We start from the raw sequence: 27,974 nt of genomic DNA on the forward strand, positions 1-27,974 counted from the left end.
CCCTCCCTCCGCTCGACTGTGGAGGCGGCGGGAGGCGCGCGCGCAGGGGCACCCATCAGTCGGCCGGGCCCGGCTATCAGGGCCTCTGGCACCTGCAATGGTCGGCTATATCCCCAGGACTGATCGGTCTCGTCTAGATGATATCGGCGCCCGGCCCGGCCGCCGTCAAACTCCCATCCCAGGCCGCCGGCTCAAAGGACCAAATTGAAATGAAAAGCTCCGCCGCGGCGCGCTGGAATTTCGCACGCCACTCGAAATGGTTCCAGTTTCCATCGTCATAAGCGAGCCATATCTGGCGGCCCTCTTTGACTGTTGACTACACAGAGACGGCCGCCGATAATGAAATGGACGGCCCGCCGCCGGCTGCGCGGAGTCTGTTTCTGAATAAACAGCCTGGAGAGGAGGTCGGCCTCCGCGCGCGGCTCTGAAACCATTGCATCGGTGGCCAACTTGGCGCGCCGAGCCGCAGCCGGCCAACATTTGAATCCCACCGGATACGGGCGACGCCGACCCGTCTGCATCAAAATGGTCGTTAAGTGATCGATCCGAAAATGATCCCAGCTGTGTAAAGACGGATTTGGAGCTCTAAAATAGGCGTCGTTGGTAAAAGAAATGCTAAACCAGTCTGTGGGAAAATGTTAACAAGTTCCCCAAAAGTTCCCAGTTGAACAATGGTGTTACAAAACGCTACACTGACGTCCATGATAATCATCACATAAAAATATGATAGAATCACTATTGGAAATATGGAGATATATCATCAGGAACAAACGCACAGGCAGTAAGGGGCTCAGATTGTCATAGATATTGATAGGTAGACCAACAATATTAATATTCCCTTTGTTATCCCTTACTCAGTCACGCATCAATTACCTATCAATTAACCGCCAGGTTTTGGACAGAGACTACGTTCACAACTCATTTAGCATGTGCTGGACTCTATTAATGACAGCTGTTGCCTAGGCGACCATTGACGTCACATTTGATAGGCAGTAGGCAGCACAAAGTATCACACACCATATTGAAACGAACTCATCAATCATGCCAGTAATTGGAGCGCTCCACTACTTTCCGAGTTGCGGCATTTCGTTAACCTGAAGCGAGCGGGAGCGTACTTCATACGAAACTGTTTGCTGGAAAACTGTTCATCAAAACTTGAGCCGCGGCGCTCGGCGAGAGTGTCTATTATTCTCCCGTCGTGCTCCATGACGATTGTCCGGGCCGGCCGACGAGTTTTGTCGTTCCCTGAAGCGGAGGCATGGTTTCGCAGCTGGAAATCCACCAACGGAACTTCCGCCGCTTGCCGCTATTCTGAGAGAGCGAACCGCCTCGCCGCTCGCCTCCCATTTGTGTCACTGACTAGTTTCTAAACGCTTTATGCAGGTTCTCGTAAAATTCTGCTTATCAGAATGTATCTCTAATAAGTAAATGGTCAACTCCTTGGGGGATGATTTCAAGAAGACTAATGAAACTATCCCTCACTTTAATCATGTCTCTTTACTACGTGTGTTTCTACAAGATCCGGTGGTAGGATCACTCTCAGATTTTGACCTCCCACAGTTAGATCCTCATGGTCGGTCCACTCCCATATATCACTGTCATTACCGTTGTGCTGTTGCATTATGTCTGTGTGCCGCCGCTGTCCCTCAGCGCGTCTGTGTCGCCGCCGCCACGGATAGCCGGCGGCTCGGTCATCTTTCGTCGCAGTGGACGAGAGGGCGCGCGATATAAATGACTAGGCTCGGCTAGATGGAATTTATGAGACGAGTGGTCGCCTCTTTGGTCGCCGGGTCCCGGCCGCGCCCGGTCGATACGCCAAAAACGGCCCCAGAAGCGTGGCCGCGGCGCGGCGGCGAGCATCGCCGCTCGACTCAGCTCACAGTGACGCTGGAAATGGGAGCCCGAACCGCTGGGAAATGGCTGTCCGTAGTTAGGAAATGGGCGTCCACAGACGGGAAATGGGTGACCTCAGATGGGAAATGGCAGACGCAGCTAAATAATGGGTGGTCAGGCTTAAAAACTATCCAAACGCCGCTCGGTCTTCGAGTGGTTTGAGTGGGCACAACCGAGATATCATGAGTCATCCTTAGATCTGATTGTATCCAATTAAAAAAAAAAATATTGGAAAATTGACATCTCTTATCACCCACTGCTGCTTTCACAAATATTTGCTATTAAGTGTTTATTCTTTCGATTAACAAAATTAGCTAAAGAACAATGGAACAAGCCAATAATCATTATGTATAAAGATTGTCGAATAATTTGGGTGTTAAATGCATTTTCTTTGCCTTTGCGGATCTAGAAAGACACTAAAGGCTGCCATGTTTTCTTCTCAAAGTTCTTAAAGTGATCGCAGACCCAACACAATCTACGATATTGTCTTTTTAGCAAAGTGTTTTTGCTGATTAGGGCGTAATGCGTTAATAGTTCTCTACAAAAACTTAAACACGAAATTTAACATATTTCTTTGCAACTTTTCTTCTTGACCTCTGAGTCTGCTTTGATTTCCAGTAAGGACAATTACTGGTTTTTACTGGTTTTTCAGTTGGATGAGTTGCACTAGGATACATACGTTCGTTCATTTTGCATGGGTAGACACTAGACAGTAGTAATTTCATCAATTATGTAGATGAAAGCTCTCGAAGGCCACCTAGTATAAGAACAAAGTTGAATGGAAAATACTAGATGTGTTGCTGCTAGGTATTGTAAACACTAAATGCTAGCCAAATGGACAGTGTTTTCACGTATTTAGACATTCGTGATGCAATGCATCCTGCTCACCAGCAAACTAGCGTAAGCATGATATCATACAAGCGCATTTATTCAAATTTATTCAAAATACCTTTCAAACAATAACTCTACACACTGCTCGAAGCTACTGGGAGAGGTCGGACACATTTGGAGTGCAGGAGTCCGGGTCTGGATCCACATCTCTCTCTCCCTCTCTCTCTCTCTCTCTCTCTCTCTCTCTTCCTCTCTCTCTCCTCTCTCTCTCTCTCTCCCCCTCTCTCTCTCTCTCTCTCTCTCTCTCTCTCTCTCTCTCTCTCTCTCTCTCTTAAGCCCTCAGGCGCCGAAAGGATCACCGAGGAGGGTCGTAAGGAGAAGCAGAGTCGAGGGGAGGGTCGAGTAAGACAGGGCCACGATCGTTGACCCTATCCTTGGGGAGACAGAGGAGCGAGAGGGAGATGACGGCGTTTTTTCCTTATCGATGGAGCAGCGCTTTGCATAGAAAATGAACGATTTCAAGCTCAAGACTTTGCATTTTTAGACATGATACTTATTTTTTAGACATGTGTGCTATTGTGTTTTTGTGCTATTGTGTTTCTTTTAGTTTTTTTTTCCTAGCATACAAATTAACTTGAACGGTGGTAAAACATGTATATCAACATAATTTTGGGTCATATACCGTCCTCCGCTCCTGCTAGTCCCCCTGTCAGGAAGAGCAGAGCCTCTATCGTTGCGGCGCCCTCGCATCTCTGGGACCGGTCCGCCCAGGTTATTTCACGGCTCTCCTCCCTCTCTCCCTCGGAAAGTCATTACGAAGCCGCCCAGAATGGCTTGGTGGGCTTCGCGGCACAGCCGAGCGGCGTGGCCAAACAACACGACCAGTTTGGTGTGACACTGAGAGTCGGAGGGGATGGTATGATGGCACGGTCGACGCCAAACAACCGGGGCGGGGCGGTGACACAACAGGGACGGAACGATGACATAAAATAAGGCGGGGTCAAATGATGACGGGCGAGAGATGAATTATAATACACTTGGTTGAAAAGTAACTTATAAATGGCGAAGCTTCTTTGCCATATGCTCTCCGAATTGGTGTTAGAAAGGACATTCTTAAATGTTTGATCTTGACTTTTCAATTGGTACTGTTATGATTTATATGACGTCTAGCCAGAACCATTGATACAATCTTTTCGATTATGGTGTCACTGTCGAGTGGTGATAAAGCAGCGCTACAAGTGTAAAAACCATCGATCCGAATGAATTATTTCGAATCGCAGGATATTGGATGGCGGCCTACTGAGAATGCATTATTCATGTATGTGATTTTCCGGCTGACCCGCGGCACCTGTACGGAATACAGGCCTGTAGGTCCGCACTAGCCTGGAGCGCAAAGATTTCCCTGCAGACAAAAATAGATCCTTCGTGCCAATGTTTGTGACTATTGTACATTCGGAGCTATCAGCATATATCATCGAATAGGCTGGGCTGGCTCCCAGCTGACTTGAACGTCGATGCGTGGAGAATCAGGGATGGGAATTATTTTCTAAAGGACAAATGTTTTTTCTTTCGAAATGATATAATAAAAAAATATGTTTTCAGTTTGCTCATTGTAATTAACCCGTGTCAGTCTTTGTCAAAAAACCATCGCAACTTATTTGCTTGCTCCGTCGCTTTCTCCCTCACTACAAAGAAGCTTGGAGCGATTGTTCTTTGAGGATTAATTGCCACTCTGCGGCTGCATCTGCTCCTCCTGTCTTGTGCCACTCAGTCTTTTGCTTCATTAGGCGCCTGCCCCTCCCTGGCGGCCAGCTAGCGCCGACTGAAATTAAATTGTCCGTCTGGTTCCTTAGACAGGCAACAGCTCGGGAGGCTCGTCCTGTCAGTCGAAGCGATTCCCTACAACGTGTCGCCCCGTTTGAGTTAATGTCTGAGGCGGGCTAACATTTCAGTGTTATTCTATTTCTTTCTCTAATTTTCTTTTCCCTGTAGCCTGTGTGCTGTTGTCTTTTTCCTCCACGTACTCTGTTTCCCCAGACCCTGCCCACTACTCTTTCTTTCAAGCCACTGGCGCCCCAAGGCCTCCTAGCCACTGCCGCACGTCATGGAGCTCCTAGCTTCAGAAAGGGCGCCACACCGTCTCCTCTAGCCAATGAGCGCCACACAGTCTACCCCTAGCTACCTTGCCGGGCGTTACACAGTCTCCCCCAAGCCACCTTGCCGGGCGTTACACCGTATTCCCCAAGCCACCTAACGTCATTCTGTCTCCCCCTAGCCACCCGGCGCCACTCAGTCGCCCCCTAGTCACTGGCGCCACTCCGTCTCCCCCTAGCCACAGCGTCGTTCAGTCTCCCCCTATTATAGCCACCGGGCTGGCGCCACTCCGGCTCCTCCTAGCCACCGGGGGCTACATTGCCTCTGTCTAGCCACCGGCGCCACTCCGTCTCCCCCTAGCCATCGGGCGCCACTCTGTCCCCCCCCCCTCCCCCCAGCCACCGGGCGCCACTCAGTCTCCCCCTAGCCACCGGCGCCGCTCAGTCTCCCCCTAGGCACCGGGCGCCACTCAGTCTCCCCCTAGCCACAGCGGCGCCACTCAGTCTCCTCCTAGCCACGGCGCCACTCAGTCTCCCCCTAGCCACTGCGGCGCCACTCCGTCTACCGACCACCGACCGGTCGGAGTCTGCAGACTGCCTGGCGCCCGGCTCCCCGTCCCGTCGTCGTCCCGGTCGGCCGGACGGTATCGACTGAGGGGTTATTCGCGCCCAGCCGTCTGGACATAGGCTCCCACGGCGCACCGCCTGACTGATGATTGGTGGGGGAGGGGGCGACGGGGGAAGGTGCAAATCGTTGTGTTGTGCATGATGGGGTTACATAAATATCGAGGCGTAACAGTGAGGTTCCCTCAGGAGACGTTTTGAGAAGATAAAGAGCAAGAGATAAGATAATCAGTAGTGATGTAAATTAAGCAAAAAAGCTTCATGAAAATGTGGGATGGGCTCTGAAGTGGAAAGTCAGGGTCACGCGCTCATGTTGGAATGGTGTCTGTGCAGGACAGTTTTTGCTGCCGGATATTGATAGTAGCTGTAATGGTGGGATGATGGATAGATCGACAATACCTACTTGGCAGCCTGGAGGGTGATGGGCGGCAGACGGCTGGGCCGCTTGGTCCAGGCTATCGGACGGAGCGACTAGCGAGAAGCTCCAGAACCATCCGAGAGGGATAGAGGGAGGGAGAGAGAGGGAGAGAGAGAGAGAGAAAGAGAGAGAGAGAGAGAGAGAGAGAGAGAAAGAGAGGGAGAGAGATAGATAATACTGGGAGAGAGACAAGGTGAGAGAGAGAGAGCCTCCCCTTGTTCTTCCTTCTTCGTCTTTTTTACTTTCCACTTTTCTATTGCTCTCTCTCTCTCTCTCTCTCTCTCTCTCTCTCTCTTTCTCTCTCTCTCTCGGTGTCAGAATGAAGCAGACCATGTCTGTGACGTCTCCATATCTATGTCAGAGTGCAGGGCTCGCTCCCTCTGCCCCTGTCAAAGTGCGGCGCTCGTCCTCTCCCTCTCTCAGGGGTGCAACATCCGCCCTCTACCCCTGTCAGGGTGCAGGGCTCGCCCCCTCTCCCCTGTCAAAGTGCGGCGCTCGTCCTCTCTCTCTCTCTCTCTCTCTCTCTCTCTCTCTCTCTCTCTCTCTCTCTCTCTCTCTCTCTCTCTCTCTCTCTCTCTCTCTCTCTCTCTCTCTCAGGAGTGCAACATCCGCCCTCTACCCCTGTCAGAGTGCAGAGTAACTCTCTGTTCTCTGTCCTTGTCAGAGTGCAGAGTGACTCTCTGTTCTCTCCCTGTCAGAGTGCAGCTCTCCTCCCTCTGCTCCTGTCAGAGTGCAGGGTCGCCCTCTGTCCCCGACTCTGTCACAGCCGGGCCGGCAGCGGTCGACGGCCTCCAATGCCGGCTCATTTCCGCCACTGATGATGTGCTGGTTATCGCTGGATCAGTTTCTCTCCAGGCTCCCATATTCAACGGTCACATCCAGAAACCTATATGGGCATATTTCTATTTGAATAGTATCAAGTCGATCTCAGGCAATAGTTTCGCATTTCCCTTTGCCTTAGCCGTCTCGCGGCGATAAATCAGTTTTTAAAGTTTGACTTTAGCGGAGGCTGCGCGATGCTCGTCGCCCTGAGCCAACTATCAGCCGACGAAGTTGAATTTCAGTCTTTTTTAGCCTTCTGCGCTGCCGGCTGCTATTGATCGCGTTGTATTTCGAAGGGACTGGCCTGGCAGATAATGAGCGAGCTGGCGCTGATTGTCGTTGTCAGGTGAGGCAGAGTCGGCAGAGGGAGGGAGCCAGGGAGAGAGGGAGTGAGGGAGTGCGGGGTGCCGGCCGGGGACTGCAGAGCCGAGCCACCAACCGGGGACCGATATCGACCCGACAGCCCGCTCACAGCTCCAACGGTTCAATGGGCATCTTTAGTTGGTCGTTTGGGCGCCGGGGCAGCGGCGATGTTGATCCCGACTGCATTCAGGGCCCGGCCCGCCGCGCTGCATCGGCTTAGCTTAGCATGCGGCATTCTCTCGCTGCCGGTCCGGGCGGCGCGGCGCGCTTTGTCATCAGGCGGAATTTGGCGCGTCAGCGGGGCTCGTGTCGGGTGCAGATGCCGCTCGAGGGAAGATCGAACGTTGGTCGAGAGTCGCAACCACCCGCCGCGCCGGCTGCTGCCGACGGCGCGACAGACCAACGGACAGCGGGTGCCAGCGGGCGGCCGGCAACGCCGTGCCGCGCCGCGCTGGGCTCCAGCGCCGGCGCTGCCTGGAGAGGTAGGCTAGCCCGCCGAGCGTGCCTGAAGAGATAGACTGCGCCGCACAGCTCGTGGGCTGAGAGCCGGCGTTTTGTGAGCTATCGCTAGAACCTAGCGAGGTTAACCCTCGCCGGACCTATTGGTTTTCTACATACGCGCCGGCCGAGGGGGGGGGGCGGGTACGACCCCCCCCTCGCCGTTTCGCCCCTGGTGGAGCTAGCGCGTCGCGGAAAAAAACGAGCGTGTGCGCCGTTACGAGACGCAGAGATTGGTACCCGATTTTAAGGTCCTAGGTCAACCGGTGACCCCTGAGGTCAGGTCAAGTGCCCCAGGGTACGGTTCAGTTTTGGTGAATAACTTCGCAAAAAACGGCCGCAGAGCCGCGATTTTGGCAGCATCGTGTTCGCCTCGCTCAGGCGCGTCGAATGATATACTTTTTGTCCGGGTCAGGTCAACTTGGGGTGTTGACCTCAGGTCAAGGTCAGGTCAGCACCCCCAGGTCACGAAGTTGGTCGAAAGAGGTCATGTCGCATATCATTCGATTCGGCAGGTCTTCCTGAGTCCATTGGTGGCTTTCTCGACTCGCTAGCTCAATTTGATCAAGAGTTATTGACGAAAAACTAATATGACCTTGATGACGTCATAAATGACGTCACGCAAGGTCAACATTGCAAAAATGACGCATCTAACCTTGCAAGGAGTGCATCAAATCACGATTCTGTGTGCTTGAGATAGTTGGAGATCGTTCCCGGCGCCAGAATAGCAGTTTTCATTTTTCCCCATTGACTTATAATGGTGAGGTCACGAAAATGACCTGACCTCATATGACCTTTAGGAAAAATCCGAGATATACAAGTTGTGAGACTCATAATGGATACTAGATCCTGCAAGTTTCATTTCCCTGTGACATCTCCTCTGGCAGTGAGGGCGTTGCGAAGTTGCGACATCTGAAGACCGTGCAGAGGTTCACTTATGACGACATAGGTCAGTGACCTGACCTGACCCAAAAATGCGGTTGGTGTCAAAAGATGCGGCTTGGATCAAAGGTCAGGTATGCCAAGTTTCAGCTCTCTATCGCCAGCGTGTTCGGAGCTATCGCGAAAAACCCCCTGGGGGGGGGGGCACCCGCCCCCCCCCCCCTCGGCCGGCGAGGGTTAACTGGGAGTGAAGAATGAGCTGGCATTGACACTGCTTCGCTCGCACTAAAATCTAGTTATATTGATTTTCCAAAGTGAGACTTATAATCGTTTATTTGAATGCGTATGACGAGTCATATGTTGTTTCTATAAGCTATAAACGTACCATGCCAAATAAAATCGTCATTTTTCAATGCAACGAATCTCATGGATAACTAAGGATCAAAGTTTCTCAAGTTCTGTCTACATCCACAAGAGACTGCTAGCGAAATCGAAGCTTTATACCCAGTTTCAACACGAGCTTCTCCTGTTATACATGGGTATCGCGCCGTCAGACATGGGCTTTGTTCCGCCGCGGCGCCGCCTATCCGTCCGTCTACCATCTGAGATCGGTTTTTCTCCGGCTGTCCAGACGGCGGTCATCCTTCTGGCTGACCAGAGCCGGCCGCGGGCCGGACCACCCGTCCGCGTGGGCCGGCACCCGGCACCCACTCCCAACATACAGCTCCGCCCGCAGAGCAGACAGTCGCATCAATCTTGGCCGCGTTCGGTGTCCTCCACTCGCCCTAATGTTGTCTGGGATTCTCTAGGTAGTTTCTATGTTGAAAATAAATGAGCCATTTCAGTTCAATGAGACTGGGATAGATGTAAGGACATATAGAAAGCCTCGACATTGCAATAGACGAAGCTGTGCAATGATTTGCATAGTTTGGTATTCGGTAAGTGTCAAAGCTAATTATATTTATTGTGTTCATTTCTAATATGTTTAATTTTCTACATACCAACACGCTCACTCAGTAAGGAAAATATGTAATTTTGCAAATCAAAGCATGTGTAGCGGGGTATTTATGCAGAAACAAGAAGTGATACTCACCTAGGGAATTGAAATGCCTTTCTTGTGTCAAACGCACACCGATGTAATATGAGCTCAGTGCAGCAAAAACAATTACCAGGAAGGTATGCTACACTCAAAGCTATTGCCAGTGTGCCAGACACGAAAACAGATGTATTGCAATCCTGTCAGTGACGTACCCAAGGGGGGCCACGGGGGCCATGGCCCCCTCCTGAGCGCCGAAGGCGCTCAGGGGGCCCCTCAGACCCCGGTATATTTTTTTCAAACACTGGATAAAACGTCTTTTACTAGGAAGAAATAATCATATCAAAGTTTCATTTATGTGCCCCTGGTTACCCGAGGGGCCCCTGATGACCCGATGGGCCCCTGCAGTCATCCGAGGGCCCCCGGTTTCCTGGGCCCCTGGTCGCCTAGGGGGCCCCTGGTCACCTGGGCGGCCTGGGGCCCCCGGGTGACCTAAGGGCCCCTTCGGAAGCAGGTGGCCCCCTCCTGGGCGAAATCCTGGGTACGTGCCTGAATCCTGTTGTTGCAATTCTGTCAGTTGCGATCCTGATTTAAAGTTATCTTTCAGCGTCACCGATTTCGCACGTGAGTCAATTCTAAGCCCAATGTGAAATGTTGTCATGACAACAGAGGCATAGCAACATATCGCTCTTTTGACTAATGAGCCCTGTTTATCAAGTCTACCGGCGTCGATGAGACGTGATGACGTCATGTTTGGCCATGACGTCAGCACCTGCCCCAAACGATTGGCGGTAATGATGTAAAACACGCTCCGGGGCTGGTCGGGTCACGTGGTTCATCGTACACCTATGTCAGCTGATACGGTAAAGAACGAGATTGGGCTGCCCCGGTGCGACTCACCCCGGCATACTCTATTAGCCGCGATGGGATACAGCACCATTCTCATTGTGCTCCAATGTCCAGTTTGAAACAGAGATCGTCGGTAGTTGTGGACTTTGTTAGAGTGAGATGTTGAGTGCTAAGAGAATGTTTCAGAGTCAGAGTACCGTTTAAGAGCCGCATCACATTTTAACAGATATCGTCGTACGTACAGCTGCAGTTTTTTTTTTAAATATTAAGCACTGAAGAGAGGAAAGCAATCAGTCTTTGCCCAAGTTTCTCGGCAACAGCTTAAAAGCTGCGGCCTTATCGAAAGCTTCAGCTATGATGACGCGAAGTTTCTATTGCACTTTTTGAGTGTTTTGATTAGTAACTCACTAAGCTATAAGTATGATTCAATAAATGAAATGTAATTTAATTTTCGTTCAGTAGCTTGTCATTGAACACAAGGAAAAGTTTCAAATCAGTACCAGTACAGTTGCACAATACCTGTGCTGCTGCGGGCGTGGGCTGGGGGTTTGGGTCGCACCCCATCTTTCCGTAATGATGCCTGGCCACGACGGCGGTGTGAGCCAACCCGATTGTATCTGGATGGCGCGGCGGCGACAGGCGCGGCGCGGCGCGCGGCGGAAGCGGCGCGATGCGGCGTGGTCGCCGCGCCTGCAGACAGGTGACACGCCGATTTATTGTGGCTCGGTCACAGCGGCGGCGCGGCGCCGGTGCCAACAGAAATAGAGGGCCGGCCCCGCCACCCCGGGCGGCGTTCGACCGTCAGCGCGGTCGGCCGTGTCCGAGAACCGACCTGCCGAGCAGGCTGACCTGACCTGAGCTGACCTGACCTGAGCTGACCTGACCTGAGCTGAACTGAGCTGACCTGAGCTGACCTGACCTGACCTGACCTGAGCTGATCAGTCTTTACCTGCCCTGAGCTGAACTGGCCTAACGTGACCTGGTCTGAGCTAACTCACCTGACCTATATCAGAGTTCAGCGCACTTTTTTCCTGTCAGAATTTGTCTTACTAAACGTGACCGAAACTGTGTTAGCACAGTTGTACTCAGTAGTTGAGCTGGTTGTTGAATGCTTAGGAGATAATAGTTTTTGTTTTTGGGTGGTAGATTTTTGATAGAACCTTTCATGAACAGTAAAGTGCTCATGGAATATCAATTCAAAAGTGCGTTATTTTATCTGCAATATAGAAAATGCAAGGTAAAAGCAAAACACCACAGCAAACCGCTTATGTCTCCGGACATTGAAGCAGACCGCGGTGTATTTGAGTGACGTGTTTGAGTGACGACGTCACGAGTGATCGACTCATGTTCTACGTCAGGCGTCGACAGCTGAGCTGACGGAAAAGTCCAGCTGGCGGCTTACCTCATTTGTGTCTGTCAATGATTGATGCATGCTTGATTGACTTGCCGTGGTGAACACAGGCCGATTTAGCCTTCGATGATGACATGGCATTCCAAACATTTGGATATGGTGTCCTTGTTTCATCTGTTTGCAGTGTTGCACTGTAAAATTATGCAATACATCTTTAACATGCGCTTCATGTGAGAGGACCTACATAGAATTCACTTACTCCTGCGCAAAATGATGCACTATGTATAGCGTGCAATGGCATCAAGGCAAGTCTGACAGAACTGGGAAAGAAGCAGATTATCCGTCAACATTTTAGTGTCTCTCGGCGAAAAAGAAGCACTCTTATTTTTGCTTATTCTTATTGGATTTCAGCATTGATGCTCATTAACACACAAACAAAACATTTCCCTTCTATTATTGCCATTATTATGTTCTCATTGTTTGTTGGCTGCTGCTGCCTGTTCGTCCGTCTAAGCAGCCCGTATACAAACTTCCCTGACGTGTAAGCACTGTCTCCGCTGAACGGCCGACCGCTGGTGCTGAGGTCTGTGGTACTGGTCTTGGCAGGTGATCGAGGGCGTACAGTTCGTGCTCAGCCCGGCACTGTGTGTTTGTTGGGCGCCTGACAAGCGGGTCCATCACCGCGGGTCGCTGTCCACGGGGTCATGCCGCCTTTCCACGGCACGACCGAACACCTCACGATCGACGCTTACCCACGCCCCTCCGTTTGCAGAGCGGTGCCAAAATCAACATCTCCGATGGGGCTTGTCCGGAGCGAATTGTCACCGTCACCGGCGCCACGGACGCCATCTTCAAGGCGTTCACGTTGGTCTGTCAGAAGTTTGAGGAGGTGAGTCCATACGCGCACGTGTAGTCGCTAGTAGCTAGCAGGGGAGCGGGTGGGGTCGGGGACGGTAATCTCACTGGGTCGTGCCTCCGCGCGGCCGCTCCGCCGGCCGGCCGCGACCCGGCCAACTATCTGCCGAGATATTCGGTTCACTTTGCTGAATTAATTGCGGAATTCATTACGGCCAGCTTCGCGCGAGGGACGGCCGGCCGGCCGGAGCCGGGGCTCGATGTTCGGGCCTCGCCTGCCGCCCCCAGCAGTCTGGCAACGTCTATGGGGCTGTCGAGCTGATGGTCCGTGACTTTGGGCAGACAGTGTGCTGCCAGGTGGTTTGATATGTTGGTGTTGTTGATAGTGGTACAGGGTTTATGTACCGTTTCATCGGTAACAACCGAGAAAAAATAACATTGTAGGCGGCAGTTGCTGGTCCTGGCGAACAAAAAAAAAAACCACCTAATCTTGGAGCTAAGGGCGATCTGTAAGCTTAGACAATTAGTGTCATGCGGGGCAGCTGATGTAGATAGCGCAGGTGTAGTTACCTACCACCTACCTTGGTTGTTTTCTCTTTTGGCGGAAACACGGTCTCGACTTCCCCTCCTCGCTCGCCCAGGTGTCTGCGTCTGCCGATTCCTTCTTGCGTAGCTGAAAGACGCCCCGAGCGGAGGGGAAGGAGACTTGGGAAGGAACGGGGTGACGGTGGGGCGGTGGGTGGGTCTGTTAGGATCCTAGTTTTACTCTCGCAGATGCACGTTGGTGTGGAACTCGTTCGGCGTAGGAAGACTATGGTGGTGATGTTTGCCAGCGTTGCCTTTCTTTCACGGATTTGTTTTCTTGTTGGATTTTGCTGCTCACATATCGATTCACACATCACTCGCACTCAAGACTGAACAGTGAACATTCAACTCGACTAATGTGCCCCGCGCCCTTGCCGACGGCTCGCCGGCGGGCACCCGACTCCGTCTCCCGGCCGGCCCGGGCGCGGCGCCGCGGCGCGGCCGTCCCGGTTACCTGACCCGGCCGGCCAAAGGTCGGACCGGCTCCGTCCGCCGCTACCAGCCCGCGGCGGGCCCGGGGAGGGGTACTACACTACATTCTTCCATTGTCGTGGTAACATGCTTGGTGAGGGCAAACATTGGCATGATTTCTTTCCCATTAATATTAAAGTATTGCCTGATTATCTCGTCTAGCGCTGCCATCTGTCGAATGTTGTTCTCCCTAGTTGTTCTTCCTAGGGGTCGCCGCAGTCTGCCCCGCCGCAGTCTGCCCCGACACTAATGTTCCGTGATTGTCGCCGGCTCTAATACGGTCCCATTAGTGTCATGCGGGGCAGCTGATGTAGATAGCGCAGGTGTAGTTACCTACCACCTACCTTGGTTGTTTTCTCTTTTGGCGGAAACACGGTCTCGACTTCCCCTCCTCGCTCGCCCAGGTGTCTGCGTCTGCCGATTCCTTCTTTCAGGGTCCCATTCATGGAGCTCTACCTCAGGATCATATATTTTGGGCCGGACTTTCGCAAGTCGTTGCACTGAGATCTTTTGAGAGTCGGTTTTTACGCAACATCATACAATAGATAATGAAGTTTTCATTTTTAACTTTTCCACATCACTACCTATCCGATTTTGACCTGTAAAGTTCAGCGCTCAACCAGATCGTTTAAGCTTCGTTCTTGCCTCGTTTCCTTTCCTTCCATTTTGTAGGGGAGGATTGGTAGACTAGTCCGTTTGGGCTATTTTCAGCCTGGGATCAAAACAGCTACGAGCTCCGGGAGACATGAAGTTTCATCAGATGCTTGGTGTGCTGGTCGCTGATCCAGGGCGTTCTTTTGGTAAAGGCTGAGCTAGGTTAACCGCATGGTCACAGCCTACAGAGCCCATCCACACGTCACAGTTTCTTTTTTCCGGCGTCGCAAACTGATCGGAAATACTCAGTGACAGCCTAAAATACAGGCGTTTTGTCCGTAATCGCCACTAAGCAATCCAATTTCGGGCACGTTTCACACCAAATGACGACAGCAACCTCAAAACCAAGCGAGTCGTGTGCTTCTCTTGGAATAGTGAAGTGAGGTACACCATGTTCACCGGACTGATTCAATAAAGTAGTGTCGCCAGCGACTGACCGTCTTATTAGAGGTGCGGACATGACAAAAGTTAACGACTATACACACCCAGGCGCTTACTTTTCAAATGGTCCTGTGTTCGAACATTGGCCAATGAGAAGAATTCCGTTATTTATGGTGCCAGGGCACGCCTGAGATAACCTTATTAAGTTTCCGTGGTCATTAATTTCTTGAGTGTGTCGAGGAACACAACGACTAATCGGGCAGGCTGATTGATGGTCCAACTTAATTTTTAGGCAGGCCATTATTGTGCCTTGCCGAAATTAATTAAAACCAAGGCTATCAAGGTTGTTAAAAAGTTACCGAACTCAAATGTTCCGCTATACGGCGTTGGCCAATCCCGTAGGAGCTGTTGGACTTTTGAGCTCCTCGATCTATAGGAAAGTACAGCTGCAATGAACCTGGGATGGCCTAGACGTACAGCATGCAAACTTTGAACCAGGACTTACTCTGTAAGTGATAACAAATAACGCCAGTTTTGCATCATACACACAACCAAAACAGAATGTGCGGGGAAGGTGGGGTAAGACGGCCCAGCGGGGCAAGACGGACCACCAGCCCTCCCGGCTGAACCGCTGCTGGTATCTACTGCTTTATGCACTCACTTATGTTTGTTTTCCTTCGTAACAATGGCCACCTTGAGCTCATGCTGCTAGGATGCATAGCTTTTGAGTTATTGAGAAAAATGTTGTTTTTCGTCAAACCGATCTAATATAAGAGGTCGACGGGTGATTCAATTACAGCGCCTTTCTTGCATGATTAGTTTCTATTTTGCACTTAACTGTGAAGAACAAAGTTATAAACTTAGTTATAGTCACACTTAGGAAAGGCAAGGTTTTGCAATGTTGGGCTATTTGACATATACGTCATGATAATGACAGAATTTAGATTTGGGGCAAGACGGACCACTGTGGTCCATCTTACCCTGTGGTGGTCCATTGTACCCTGCATATGTAAAGTTCTTTTCCAAAACATTGACACAAGTTTAAGGAAGCTAATTTTTCAGGAAGGAGTCTTTATTGCATGTGAGCCATGCATGCAAGTGCTCAGTTAGCATGCATTCATGCCAAACGACAATCAACACACATGTTCCCAGCTTTTAGCTGCACTTCCATCACACATGAGTACAGAATAATGGCTCATTTTGTTATTTTACCATTCTGGCTACTTTTTCTTACAAGAGTACAGAGCAGAAGTGTAACACACATGAACGGATAGCAGGCACTGCTGGGTGGTCCGTCTTACCCCACGTTTTTTCTTGTCTGAGTTTTTGACATGTCCCTCTTTAAGAGCATCCACCACCTAGATGTCTTTAATTTGAAATTTAGCCTTTACACATATCAACAGAGGAAGGATTGAGCATTCCGAAGACTATAAATAATATGAATTACGAGAGCAGTGTAGCAAGATATGCGGCGTCAAACCTTAGCTGGTCCGTCTTACCCCACCTTCCCCTATGTAAAATTACTTCATCGCTCTTACAGCGCACGAACCTGGCTCGCTTGTCAACACGATCGCATTTTAGGGGCACACCACCAACCACAACGGCCGACGTGAGTCGTTACGTCTCTCTCTCTCTCTCTCTCTCTCTCTCTCTCTCTCTCTCTCTCTCTCTCTCTCTCTCTCTCTCTCTCTCTCTCTCTCTCTCTCTCTCTCTCTCTCTCTCTCTCTCTCTCTCTCTCTCTCTCTCTCTCTCTCTCCCCCTCTCTCTCTCTCTCTCCCCCTCTCTCTCTCTGTGTGTTCTCTCCCGTCTCTCCCTCTCTATATCTGTTTCCCTCTTTCCTCCTCCACTCTCTCTCTCTCCCTCTCTTTCTCCTTCCCTGTCTCTCTCTCCCCCTCTCTTCCTCTCCCCCTTTCTCCCTCTCCCTCTATCTCTCTCTTTCTCTTTCTCTCTCTCTCTCTCTCTCTCTCTCTCTCTCTCTCTCTCTCTCTCTCTCTCTCTCTCTCTCTCTCTCTCTCTCTCTCTCTCTCTCTTTCTCTCTCTCCCGGGGCCGAGGGGTGCTCTCGGTCGGACAACCGAGAGCGTGCCGGTCGATGGTGGTAGCCGTAAACGGGCAGCAAATTATCGGCAGCCGCTCTCCTGGCGCCCGTGGCGAGCGCGGCGGACATGACAGACGCGCCGCCTGGGCCGTCTTGCCGCCGCTCAGTAAGGAACAAGCCATGCACCAGCATGGCACCAGCAAGGTACCAGTACGACGCTAGCAGGCATCAGTAGAGCACCTTCCAGCGCAGCATCAGTGCAGCGTCAGCGACACTGCAGCACGTTATCAGTACCTTGTCAAGATGTCGGCAAGGCAACATTACACCTGAAACATAAGATCGGCACGGTTTTAACACAACCCCAATATAGCCAAAGCTCAGACCAAGACAGCAAAGCTTTCATTTCCCATCTCAACCTGGCGTATCGTCGGCACGTGCTCATCACGTCCCAGCACGTTCCAGGCACGTCTCCCACACGTCCCTGGAACGTCTTCGGCACGTCATCAGCACGTCCCGTGCACGTCTTGGGCACGGTCGTTGGAACAGCTCGCCTGACCCGTCAGTCGGCGGCGGCGGCTCATCACGAGCGAGCGACGGTCGGGGGATGGTACCGCCCGCCTCGCCGGAGGGACAGCCGACGCCGCCGACGGGTCTGATGGCGTCCGGCGGCGGAGCGGCGCGCCGCAGCGAGCTGGTACGGGCGTAAATAATAGATGGGAGACGCTGGAGGCGAGCCGGCAGCGCGTCGAGTGCCGTGAGTCGGTGGGTCCGCTATCGCAGTCGTCACTTCTTTGTACGGTGCTCCGCCGAGCGTGAAACAGATAACACCGAGCACCGCGTCACGGCTGTGGAGCACCGGTGGAACACCGGAGCACTGTCCGACCACCGGAGCACCGGGAGAGCTCGGGGACCCCGGTCGGCCCACGACGGCCGGTATGCGCACTCTCCCGTGTCCGTCAGAAGCCCCGGTGGGACGAACGACACGGTAACGCTTCTCCGGCGCGCGGCAAGTTGGCCCGTATAGATCGAGCGCCAGGTGTCGCTGGAGAGAGCCTAATGGCCGAGCCGTCCGACGGGGAGCACGGCCGGCCTGGGCGCCGGCGGCGGCCGCAGCTGGGCCGGCCGCGTGATCACCGCTCATCGGAAAAACATCGCCGCCCACCGCGTCCGCTGGTCGTCCGAGCGATCAGCAGCCGCGCCGGTGGATCTCCTCTCGCCGCGCCCCTCTGCTGGTCGCCCCTTTGTGTCGGAGAACCACAGCCTCCTCTCCGTCATCGGTCGGCGCGGTCGGCTCAGCTGGCTGCAAGCTCAGGCTGCTATATTCTGGCTGCGCCATTAGGGTGCTGATTAATAGGCGTGTCTCGTGTCGGACAATGACCGCCGGGCGGTGGCGGCGGCGGCCGCGGCGGTGACGGGGTGTCGAGCGACCACCACGGTGCACCTGTGTCGCACCATCACCTGCCGGCTGTTGGCAGAGCCAGCGTTCACGGCACAGCCGCGCCGGCCGTCCAGTCTGGGCCGCGCCGCCGACCGCCGTCCTCAGGGACCGCCGGCCGGCCCGGGACCTCAGTCGGCGGACTGGGCTGCGTCACGGGACCCGACGCCGACCGGCAGCCGCGCCTGGCAGAGATGGAGCGTCCTTAGAGCGTTCATTACCTGCCAGGTAACGGATGGTCACGGTACGCTCTTCTCCGAATAGCTCCCCAGCCTTTTTCCGCTGTGGATAGAGTAGGTGCTTTTTTAGGGTGTATGCTAGGCGAACGCTTATGTCTACACATTGTGAAGACAGCATTTGAAAATGGAGTCTGAGTGAAGAGTCTGTTGCTAGTATTTAGGTGAAGTACCCTCGAAAGCAAGACACGCACCCGTACAGTGCCCGACTCCTTGCCATGTCCGGCTTCTTCATCAAGGACATACCAGATAAAAGAAACCTATTTGTAGGCTCTTGGAAGTGCTGTCAACCATACCGTGCAGGTTTAAGTGGTTGCGAAAACTTCCATCAACAGCGACGACCGAAACCAAAACACTCATTTCGTTCTTTCTCGGTGCAAGGCTCTTCGAGTTGGACGAGTTTGGTTTGAACTGTGATGAATTAGACACTTTTGAACTTCTTTCCAACACACCGAGGTCTCGAATGAAAACTTGAGGCACTTGTGATTGTTCTTCTGAGCCGGGTGCGGCTGCCGTGACAGCGCGCATGTCGGAGCACGGGGGGAGGAGTGGCGCTCTCGAAGGCGTCTGGTGTGGTAATCCAGCCTGTTCCACGAACTGTTTGATCGCCGGAGCGCGGCGGATATTCACTGCACACGCCGGCCGGCGTTTGAGGCACGATCTGCGGTCACGTCTGGCACAGTTTGATCGGCGTGTTAACGAGGCACTGAGGTGCGTCCTCGTACTTTCCACGCACGATTTAAAGCAGGCAAGCCTCTACTTTGATCCTGGTCACCTATTTTTATATTTTTGTGCTGTTTCATCTATCCTTGCAACATAGGAAAACAAATCATAAACGTCAATATCCGTGTGCAGCTCTTTTTGCTCGCGCACTTGGAAAAACTGACTAGCCATTGTTGACTTTGCCGCGGATGGTCGGTTGTGGTTAAGGTCAAGACGTTAGGCAGAAGTCATCGTTAACAGACCCCAGCCCACCCGGCTAGACTGCACCGAGCCGGCAACCTTCCCACAGCTCCGGCTTCCCTCGACTGGACGCCACGCCGTCTGGGCGGCCCTCTCCCTGGTGGCTGACACCTCGCGCCGCTCCCGCCCCCGCCCCCGCCCCGGCCGCCGCTGCCGTCGGTCGATGACGCGACAGCCGCACACAAAGCGACCAGAAATGCAGCGGCCATCAGCGTCGCCCTCAACTGAAGGCGAGCTACGCGCGGATAAAAACATCTCGCCGCCTCATATCCGGGTCGTCAGGCACCGCGCGCTCCTCGCTCGAGGCGCCGCGGCGCGGCCCGCTGCGACCATCCCTCGTCAGACACCCGCGCCCTGTTGACAATCGGTGTCGCCCATTACTCTGTACGTGCGCAGAGTCGGGCGCGCCGGCCTAGCAGCCGCTCGGGGCGACGCTGGGGGCGCTCGTTTGGTTGGGCCGGTGCAGTCGGATGGTTCTCGGCTGATCCATCGACTCTGCTGTCGACGCGCGTGTTCAATAGCGGTGCTCGCGTCAGGCAGTCAGACGGTGTGGCTAGATCGGCTTCCCTCCACTCGCCACTCCTGCCGTCCTGAATACCGCTGGCTACACTTCCGACTTCTCATGCGTTTGGATCCATGTTTACGTTGTAGCGGTCTCCCTAATGCTGTCTCTTTTTTTAGGGTACCGTAAGGTGGGGCTATTTGAGACAGTGGGGCTATTTGAGACAGTGGGGCTATTTGAGACAGTATTTAAAATTGTTATAAAATAAAAACCGTTGGAAATTTATGCTTAATTTTTGCTCAGGCGATTTACTGCTCGATTCCACACCTTCCTGAGCAAAAATATCACATAAAAATCAAACGCTCTTCATTTTATAGCGATTTTAAATACTGTCTCAAATAGCCCCACTGTCTCAAATAGCCCCACTTTACGGTATTACATTTTCTTTCTTTTTGTGTTTCATGGAATTCCTACCTTCTTTTTCCCTGTATTTTCCCTCATTACTCCTTTTACCGTCTTCTTCTCTCCGGAAGGTATTACTTTTTTAATTATCTTGGATATCTCTTCTGTCTTGCTCGCCTCTTGCCCGATATTCTATCGCTCATTTGACATAATCATATCCGGTTCCGTCCCATATCTGTTTCATACTCCGTTCCCACTCTCTTTTCCTCGCCCTCTCCGCCTCCGTCTTAGTCTCTGTATTCATATCCGTTTCCATATCCCTCTCTTTTATCTCCGTCTTTGTCACTGTCTTCATCTCCTGTCTCCCGTCTCCCGTCTCCGTCTCTGTCTCCGTCCCGTCCCCGTCCTGTATCCGTCTATCATCTATCTCCGTCTATCATCTACCGTCCACCGTCTACCGTCTACCGTCTAACGTCTATCGTCTCTGTTCTGTCTCGGTCTCCATCTTTTTCTCTACTGCATCCGTCTCAGCCTTTCCTTCTCCGTCTCTATCTCCGTCTCCGACTCCGACTCCGTCTCTTGCTCCGTCAACCATCTAACATCTTCGTCTCCGTCTCCGTCTCTCTGCCGTCTTTGTCTCCGTCTCCGTCTCCGTCTCCGTCTCCGTCTCCGTCTCCGTCTTTATCTCCGTCTCCGTCTCCCGTCTCCGTCTCCGTCTTCCGTCTCCGTCTCCGTCGCCGGTTGACTGTGACTTGCACCGTCTGCTGCGACCGCCGACGGCGATTGGCCTAATCCACCGCCCCTCGCGGCCGGCCGAGTAGATTATAACTTATCTGGAAAGTCACAGGGCTGCTGATTGATCGGACAAAGTTAAAATTTCCCCCATTATTGACGGAGGCCCGGCACTGCTACGGTGGCGTTGTCGCAGTGTTGATCGCGCTGTGGCGATGGCGATGGAGGGCGATGGTCGTGTGATTGCTGGTACGATGGTATGCTGGCTGCGGCCTGGTTACCAGGAGTTAGGTATGTCTCTTACCGAGGCGCAATTACGGCGACACGAACGGATGGCCGCCGCTCCGGTATGTCAGATTAGTGTCAATCTGCCGGCCCCCGAACGGCATTGCGCCGACCAGCTCGGCTTACCTGGACCAAAGGAAGTCGTGTGGTCATCAATCGGGGGTGACCGATCCGCCGGAGCAGAGCGGGGAGGAATAGAGCGAGCGGAGTGAGCTGCAGAGGACGGAGGCGTGGGAGGAGGGACGGCAGAGCATGGGATGTCAGATGAAGGTGGAAGGCAGAAGAGCGGCGAAGAAGTGGCAACGAGGATGTACTCTCGGGACCGTCAAAATGACAGAAGCAGGCGAAAGAAGACAAGATAGAGAAGGATGGAGAAAGAGCGGAGAAGCTGTGAACCACATATTTCTCCCTCTCGCAGCCATCTTCGTGGAGCAGCCGGGAGGCTGACTGACCTGCTCGTCTCGGCCATCTCCCTTCCCCGTGCTAAGGTCACCACACGGCGTCTCGTCTCTGTAACCCGGTCACCCAGCGGTCATGCAGCCGGCGGCAGTCGTCACTCAGCCCTGCGCACTGGGGGCGTGGTTAATTCAGCAGCGGCCTCGGTGGACGGCCTAGCCTGCCGGCCGCCTAGCTCGTAACCTATGAATTCGATATGGACGCCGCGGTGGGCGAATGTGTTGCTGCGGGACGCTGGTGAATATTTGATTTGGTGCCGAACTTGAGGCGTGGTTTACGACGCCGGTGCTCCGGTGGCGCCCATTACCGCCGAACGTGTGTCCAGTGGCGGGGTAGCGGCCGCACCTATAAAGCGATATTACCTCGGCTAACTGCTGAGACGCAGACGGTCGACGGCCGCTGCAGCCCGGACGGGCGCCGCCTGGGGACGGGATCGGGGAGACGGGAGACGAGCAGGGGACGACGAGTGGGTACTGGGTAAACGTGTAAGGGGAGACGAGAGGGTAGACAAGTAGAGGAGACGATTGGGGAGACGAGATGGGGAGACTAGTAGGGGAGGCGAGATGGGAGACGAATAGGAGAGACAATTGGGGAGACGAGAGGGAGACGATTGGGGACAGGAGTTAGAGGTGATGGGATAAGGGATGTCAAATGAGAGAAGGGGTGAGGGAGGCGAGGAGACAAGTGGGGGAAGGAGTGAGGGAGATGGAATGTTAGGGTGGGGCGGCCGAGGCGGGGTGGGGTTGAGGGAACGAGATATGGTACTCTATGCTGCAAAATAATCACCCACTATATGACGCGGGCTTTGCCGTTTCTTAGAGCCTCACTCTACTCTATCTGCTCAGGAGCTCGAGAACTGGCAAACTGGCTGACAGGCGGCAAAATAAATGAAGTTCAATATTGTCTGAGAGAAGCTACGCCACAGCCGAGGGCGTAACTTTCTATCGTCTCACATTACAACTCCTGGCGAGCATTGAGCGCCAATTGCCGGTGGGCAGGACGCCTTCAAATACACTCTGAACCCGTGCATGTTTTACTGCATCATAACTTGCGTGCGTTCAATTTCACGTCCGCGATTCTCGTGCATTACGTGCAGTCTGGTTTTCCTGGAATTGGTTCGTCTCCTGACACCCCGGCGGACGCGGGACTCGGCGAGAGAGCGCCGCACCTCGCAGCGAATTGGATGGCCACCGGCCGGAAGGGATCACGAGACTACCGGTCAATGGAGACAACTTCGGTGCGACCGAGTCTACAGGAAAGATGTGTTCGGTTCAGACCCAGAGCTGCTTCAGAAAACTAGATAATGCAAAGAAACGCGATGAGTTAACGTGTTCAGAAACGTTATATATGATTGTATTCACTATTCAGTTCAATACTGTGATAATACTGCATTACGGTAAGATATACCCAGTCCCAGGACATCCAACAGTCAATGTAGGTTCAGCGTTTAGCTCCTAATCGCGGATGATTCAAGCCGTAGCAAATGGTGGGTGCTTCAAATATTTTTGTTGTCTATCTGGGAGTAAAGGAGCTACAGAAACATGTTGGCCTTGTAGTATACCTATCAATATAGACAGCTCCATTGTCCATTGCTATTAGCATGACATCAGGAGGGTTGGAGATTACTGCCGTGTCAGGAGACGCTCTGTGTTTTATGGTGAGGTGCGGAGGAGGCCGCTGCAGCGCCGGGAGCTGCTCGTTGACACCTGGGTGCCGCGGAGAGCCGTGTCCCTCCCACACACCAGAGGCCGGTCGATGTGAGTGGCGCTCCGTCCCGCCCGAGCCGAGGGGCGACTGGTACCGCCTGGCACCGTCCGACCCAGCGGCCAAAGGAACCCTCACCGCCACAGCGGCGGTGATGGATCCGACGGCTTTCGGCCGGCAGCTCCATCGCGCTGACATAGAAACAACTGGGAATAGACGCGCCAGTGAAAGGAGTATTTTTCATTAACCGTTCCAGCATGTTGTGATTCAAACTACCTTCCGAAAAGATTTATGTGAGAAATATCAATCTGCGCCAGTTTCAGCAAAATGCCGGCATTGTAAATGAGGCAAAATGTTAAAAGAGAACCTGTTATTGAGAACTTCTGAAAAGAAAATTGCCAATGGAGGCTACCAATAAATAGAATTTAATGCAATAATGCAAATACTGATAAGTCGCGGAATCGGAATCTCAGATTTACGCATTGCTCTGACTTCTGAGTCGTCCAATGTATTAACATGGATTTGTTTTATGATTCCACTCCTTTTGTCACAGAGCAAATCCGTTTCTCTACCTTTTGACCTATGACTATAGGGCGATGTGACGGTGTATGACTGTGTTTTCTCTGTGTTGCAGGCTGCTGGCCTCCAGAGCGGCGGCGGCGGCGGTGCGCCCCGTCCCCCCATCACCCTGCGTCTCATTGTCCCGGCCTCCCAGTGTGGATCGCTGATCGGGAAGGCCGGCGCCAAGATCAAAGAGATCAGAGAGGTCACCGGAGCCAGCATTCAGGTGAGAAGGTCGACCTCAGGCCGCTGGGTGCGACCGTTACACTAGCACACGTGACTGGCACGGGTGGGCATGCAATAATACGAGCACATGCAGTGATATGCTGTTCGCAGCGCGAAATGAAGTCACTAGTCAGTAGTCAGACTGGTAACGATCTGCCTATTATGTTCTCTCGACGGTTTGAAAAGTCCACACTGGTCCACAAGTGTCCGCAGTAGTTCACAGAGACCCACTAAGTTGGTGATGAGTGTAAAACCACGTTTTGTCTGACCCTGTCAAAATGGGCCACCGACCCACCAGCCTCTGCACATGATGTACGCCGACTCAAATTGGAGAGTTGGACCGGGAGACAGTCTGGGTCTAGCACTGGCAGTGACAGGCTAGGGTAAAGTTAGGGCGCAAGTTCTCTCAGAGTTTGTCCAAGATTGTTGTTTCTCCAGACTTATCTGAAAAAGTCCGCGTCTGGATAGCTGCAAGAAAAAGCTTCTTATGACAGCATCCCTCCTGACACCTTGAACAATTGTTTCCTCAAACCGCAAGTTCCGCAATGGAAGTATGAATTAGCGAATCCCGCAGCGAGTTATCTGCTTTAATTATCCTACTCGGTAACCGCTTGCAAGATGAAAATCTTCAAGAGCACCGGGCTATTACTTAACCAATTTACGTGTGACCACGGTGGTGTGGCGACCCAGGCTGCCTCGGTCAGCCATAACGAGCCGTGGAGGTGTGTTAACCAGCAGAACAGAGTGGCACAGCGGCTCACAGCGCCTTTACTGCCCTCCGGTGCGGTGTGCGAACGACCGGCGCAAATGACCCCGGAACACCGTGCCGTGCTGGCAAATAACGGCCAGATAATGGGCCGGGCCGGGCCTCACCTGACCTGATCAGCCACCGAGGGGTAATCAGTGGGCGCTGCCGACCGGAGCGAGGTCATCCTGCAGAGGTCAGGGGTGGCTAATGTAGAGGTCAACTAGCCTGTGCACCTTAGAGAGCAGGGGACCACCTGAAGTGGCGATAAAGGCACTGCATTGGTCATAGCTGTAGCCATGACAGGAGCGCCGACTGGAATATTCAATTGTGAACAATGGAGATGGGAAAATGAGACTGTCTTCAATTGGTTTAGGTTTTATTTGAAGTCAATTCTAGGCATAGCAGCTCACTTGCTTTGCTAAATAGGATTCAACATGATGCAATATCGCTCGGTTAAAATAGTTGACCTTCTGGCTGGTATTTGCAATCGACTTGGCATATTGTGACGGCATGCATTCGAAAACGTACATATAGCATGCCATCTTATCATTTTGTATAGCCTCTATTATCACTGTACACCCTCTAGCTTATTGGTTTTCGTGCCTCCAGTAAATATGCAGAGCTCGGCGCATTAATTAGCACGAAATGCTCAGCCGAGACACTTCACACGCTTAGACTTCAGCCCACACATCAATTATATAACATACACTGCTAGGCACACCCCACAAATGCACTAACCTTGTTTGGATAGATGCCCTGGTTCTAGAGCATGCCTATACCAAAGCAGCTATTTTGGACGTATGTCCTATCCCCGTCGTTAAAACGACTCTGTTCGCAGGTGGCGAGTGAGATGCTGCCCAACTCTACAGAGAGGGCGGTGACCGTGTCGGGTACCACAGATGCCATCACCCAGTGCATCTACCACATCTGCTGTGTCATGCTTGAGGTAAGATTGGGTTCGAGTAACCACAAAGATTCGCCTATTAGTTTGACTGTAGCATTCAGTGAAAAGTGTTTGTTTTGAAGTTCGTTTGTGCGATTTGTTCGGTAATATTTAAACAGATATACCTATCAGCTTTGTCACATAACAATAAACATCACTAAACATGTGATTTGCCTTCTTGTAAAAGGAAATGAAATGTGTCATACTTTTAAAACATACGAACTGCTTCCACCTTACATGTTACGATTTGTGGCGGTATAAGAAGTGTTTTATCGCAAATAATTCTTACAATTGCTATTTTTAAATGATTTTTTGAGTAACAACTTGACGTGGTCCTAGTTCACTAAATTTTCAACAACGTCATTTATTATTTCATATCAAATCATCTGCTTGAGCGAGCTTGTTATTGTAGAGTTTCCCTCAAAACAGCCACCGAAGGCGGCGCACAGTGCGCAGGTGCCGCCCCCAGCCGCAGCGGCCGGCGCCCAACTCATTTGAGTCGCCGTCTCGGTCTTTGTGGCGTAATTGCCGCTGCTGGCGACCGGTTATTGTCTGGTGCCGGTGGCTGCTGGCCGATGGGGCCTGTCCTCTGTCCACCGCGGCGCCTCGCGACGTTATGAACGCCTTCCGAGCCGCCTCAGGCGACCAGTCACTCCTCCCTCCCCGGCCCGCAGCTCCGCACCTCTCCCCCTCTCTCTATCCACTCTCTCCTCTCTCCTGTGAGAACCCTTTCAGGTAGCCGCGCCAATATGTCCCAGCTATTCAGATGGATGTCAAATGTTCGATTCTAAATTATACCGCTTAGCGGTTTCAATCCAACGAAAACCAAACGTACACATAGAAGAAATGGAGGAAAAAAGATGATGAACACCGAATATATGCATGCTGTACATTATACTATGTTCTGCCCTTCCCTTTTTCTCCCTTCCTCCCTCCCTCCCTCCCTCCCTCCACCTCTCTCTCTCTCTCTCTCTCTCTTTCTCTCTCTCTCTCTTTCTCTCTCTCTTTATCTCCTACCACCATCATTACCTCTCCTCTTCCCTTCACGCTCGCTCACCGCCCCCTGACCGCCTTCCCCCTTTTATGTGCCGCAGTCTCCGCCCAAGGGCGCCACCATCCCGTACCGGCCCAAGGCTCAGGTGGGCACCGCCGCCAGCCCCGTGCTGTTCGCGGGCAATCAGAACTTCGCGCTGCCGGGCGGCTTCGGCCTGCCGTCGGCCGGCGCCGCCGCCGACGTGAGTACGGGTCAGCTCCCGTTCCTGGCCGGAGCGCCACCGGCCGGAGGTCACTCGTCGCCGCCCGTCATCGCTCCGCACACGCCTCTGGCAGCACATATGTCCCCTCACTTCCTAGACGCCAAGGCCGGACACATCCTGTTACCGAGCCTGCCGCCGGCCTTCCCAGACGTAAGTGACCCGGCGTGCGCCGGCGCGGCTCGAACCGCCTGCATGGTGACCCTTGACCGGTCAGAGGGTCAGCCCGCGGACCGGATCTGGACGAGCGACCCGTCCGGTCTACGGACTAGAGTCTTGCTTGCCTCCTGTCTGATATCCTTATCGGAGCTTAGATAGCAGACGCATGTCATCTTCCCTGCAGTCGGACCGAAAGATCGGACTGTCGGTCTAGCCTGTCACCCTGTCTGTTGTACCCAGCCTGCTGACCTCAAACCTTGCTTGCCGACGGTGCTTTCATGCCCACTTCACTGCCTGCCACCTCGCCTGCCCTCAAAGTCTCACTACTCAGACTTCAAGCTCTGGCGGCTCAGAATGTAAGCCTGTCGGCTCAGAATTCAGGTCTGGCCGCCCAGACTGCAGTCTGTTAGAAGGACTGTCTTTGACGACGGTCTGTCGCCGAAGTACCACAGCCAGCAGTGCGTGTGCGGAGCGATTGGTAGAGACCTCTCTCAGACGCAGAACCATGGATCTTTTTCAACACAGCTCCAGATATTGGAGTAAAATCTACATTACGTCAGTTTCCTAGTGCGACATTTAAGTGCGCATATTATTGAATGCCTTGATAAGCCTGGTTCGTCTGAGAGCATTTCACTTGCAATGTTCCGGTTGGTGTATTTTCATGCACTGTAATATATAATCACTACCTACCTTTGACATTTTGAGAATCATCTAAGGTGTGTGGCGAA

The 27,974-nt window shown here is 52.7% G+C and overlaps 1 protein-coding gene across 3 annotated transcripts in view; it reads left to right on the forward strand.

Moving 5' to 3' along the window:
• The window catches only part of LOC122364434 (poly(rC)-binding protein 3-like), a 71,693-nt gene that overhangs the window by 32,365 nt on the left and 11,354 nt on the right, over positions 1-27,974 (forward strand). For 2 of the 3 annotated variants that reach the window (XM_043334921.1, XM_043334834.1), the window contains exons 4-7: positions 12,433-12,549; positions 23,992-24,144; positions 25,730-25,837; positions 26,929-27,240. In XM_043334921.1, the coding sequence (XP_043190856.1) occupies positions 12,433-12,549; positions 23,992-24,144; positions 25,730-25,837; positions 26,929-27,240 (690 nt within the window). The remainder of the gene's footprint in view (positions 1-12,432; positions 12,550-23,991; positions 24,145-25,729; positions 25,838-26,928; positions 27,241-27,974) is intronic. The other variant, XM_043335004.1, reaches the window with a different exon arrangement.

Source organism: Amphibalanus amphitrite, unplaced genomic scaffold (genome assembly GCF_019059575.1).
Source record: "Amphibalanus amphitrite isolate SeventyFive unplaced genomic scaffold, NRLGWU_Aamphi_draft 000003F_arrow, whole genome shotgun sequence".
NCBI lineage: Eukaryota > Metazoa > Arthropoda > Thecostraca > Balanomorpha > Balanidae > Amphibalanus > Amphibalanus amphitrite.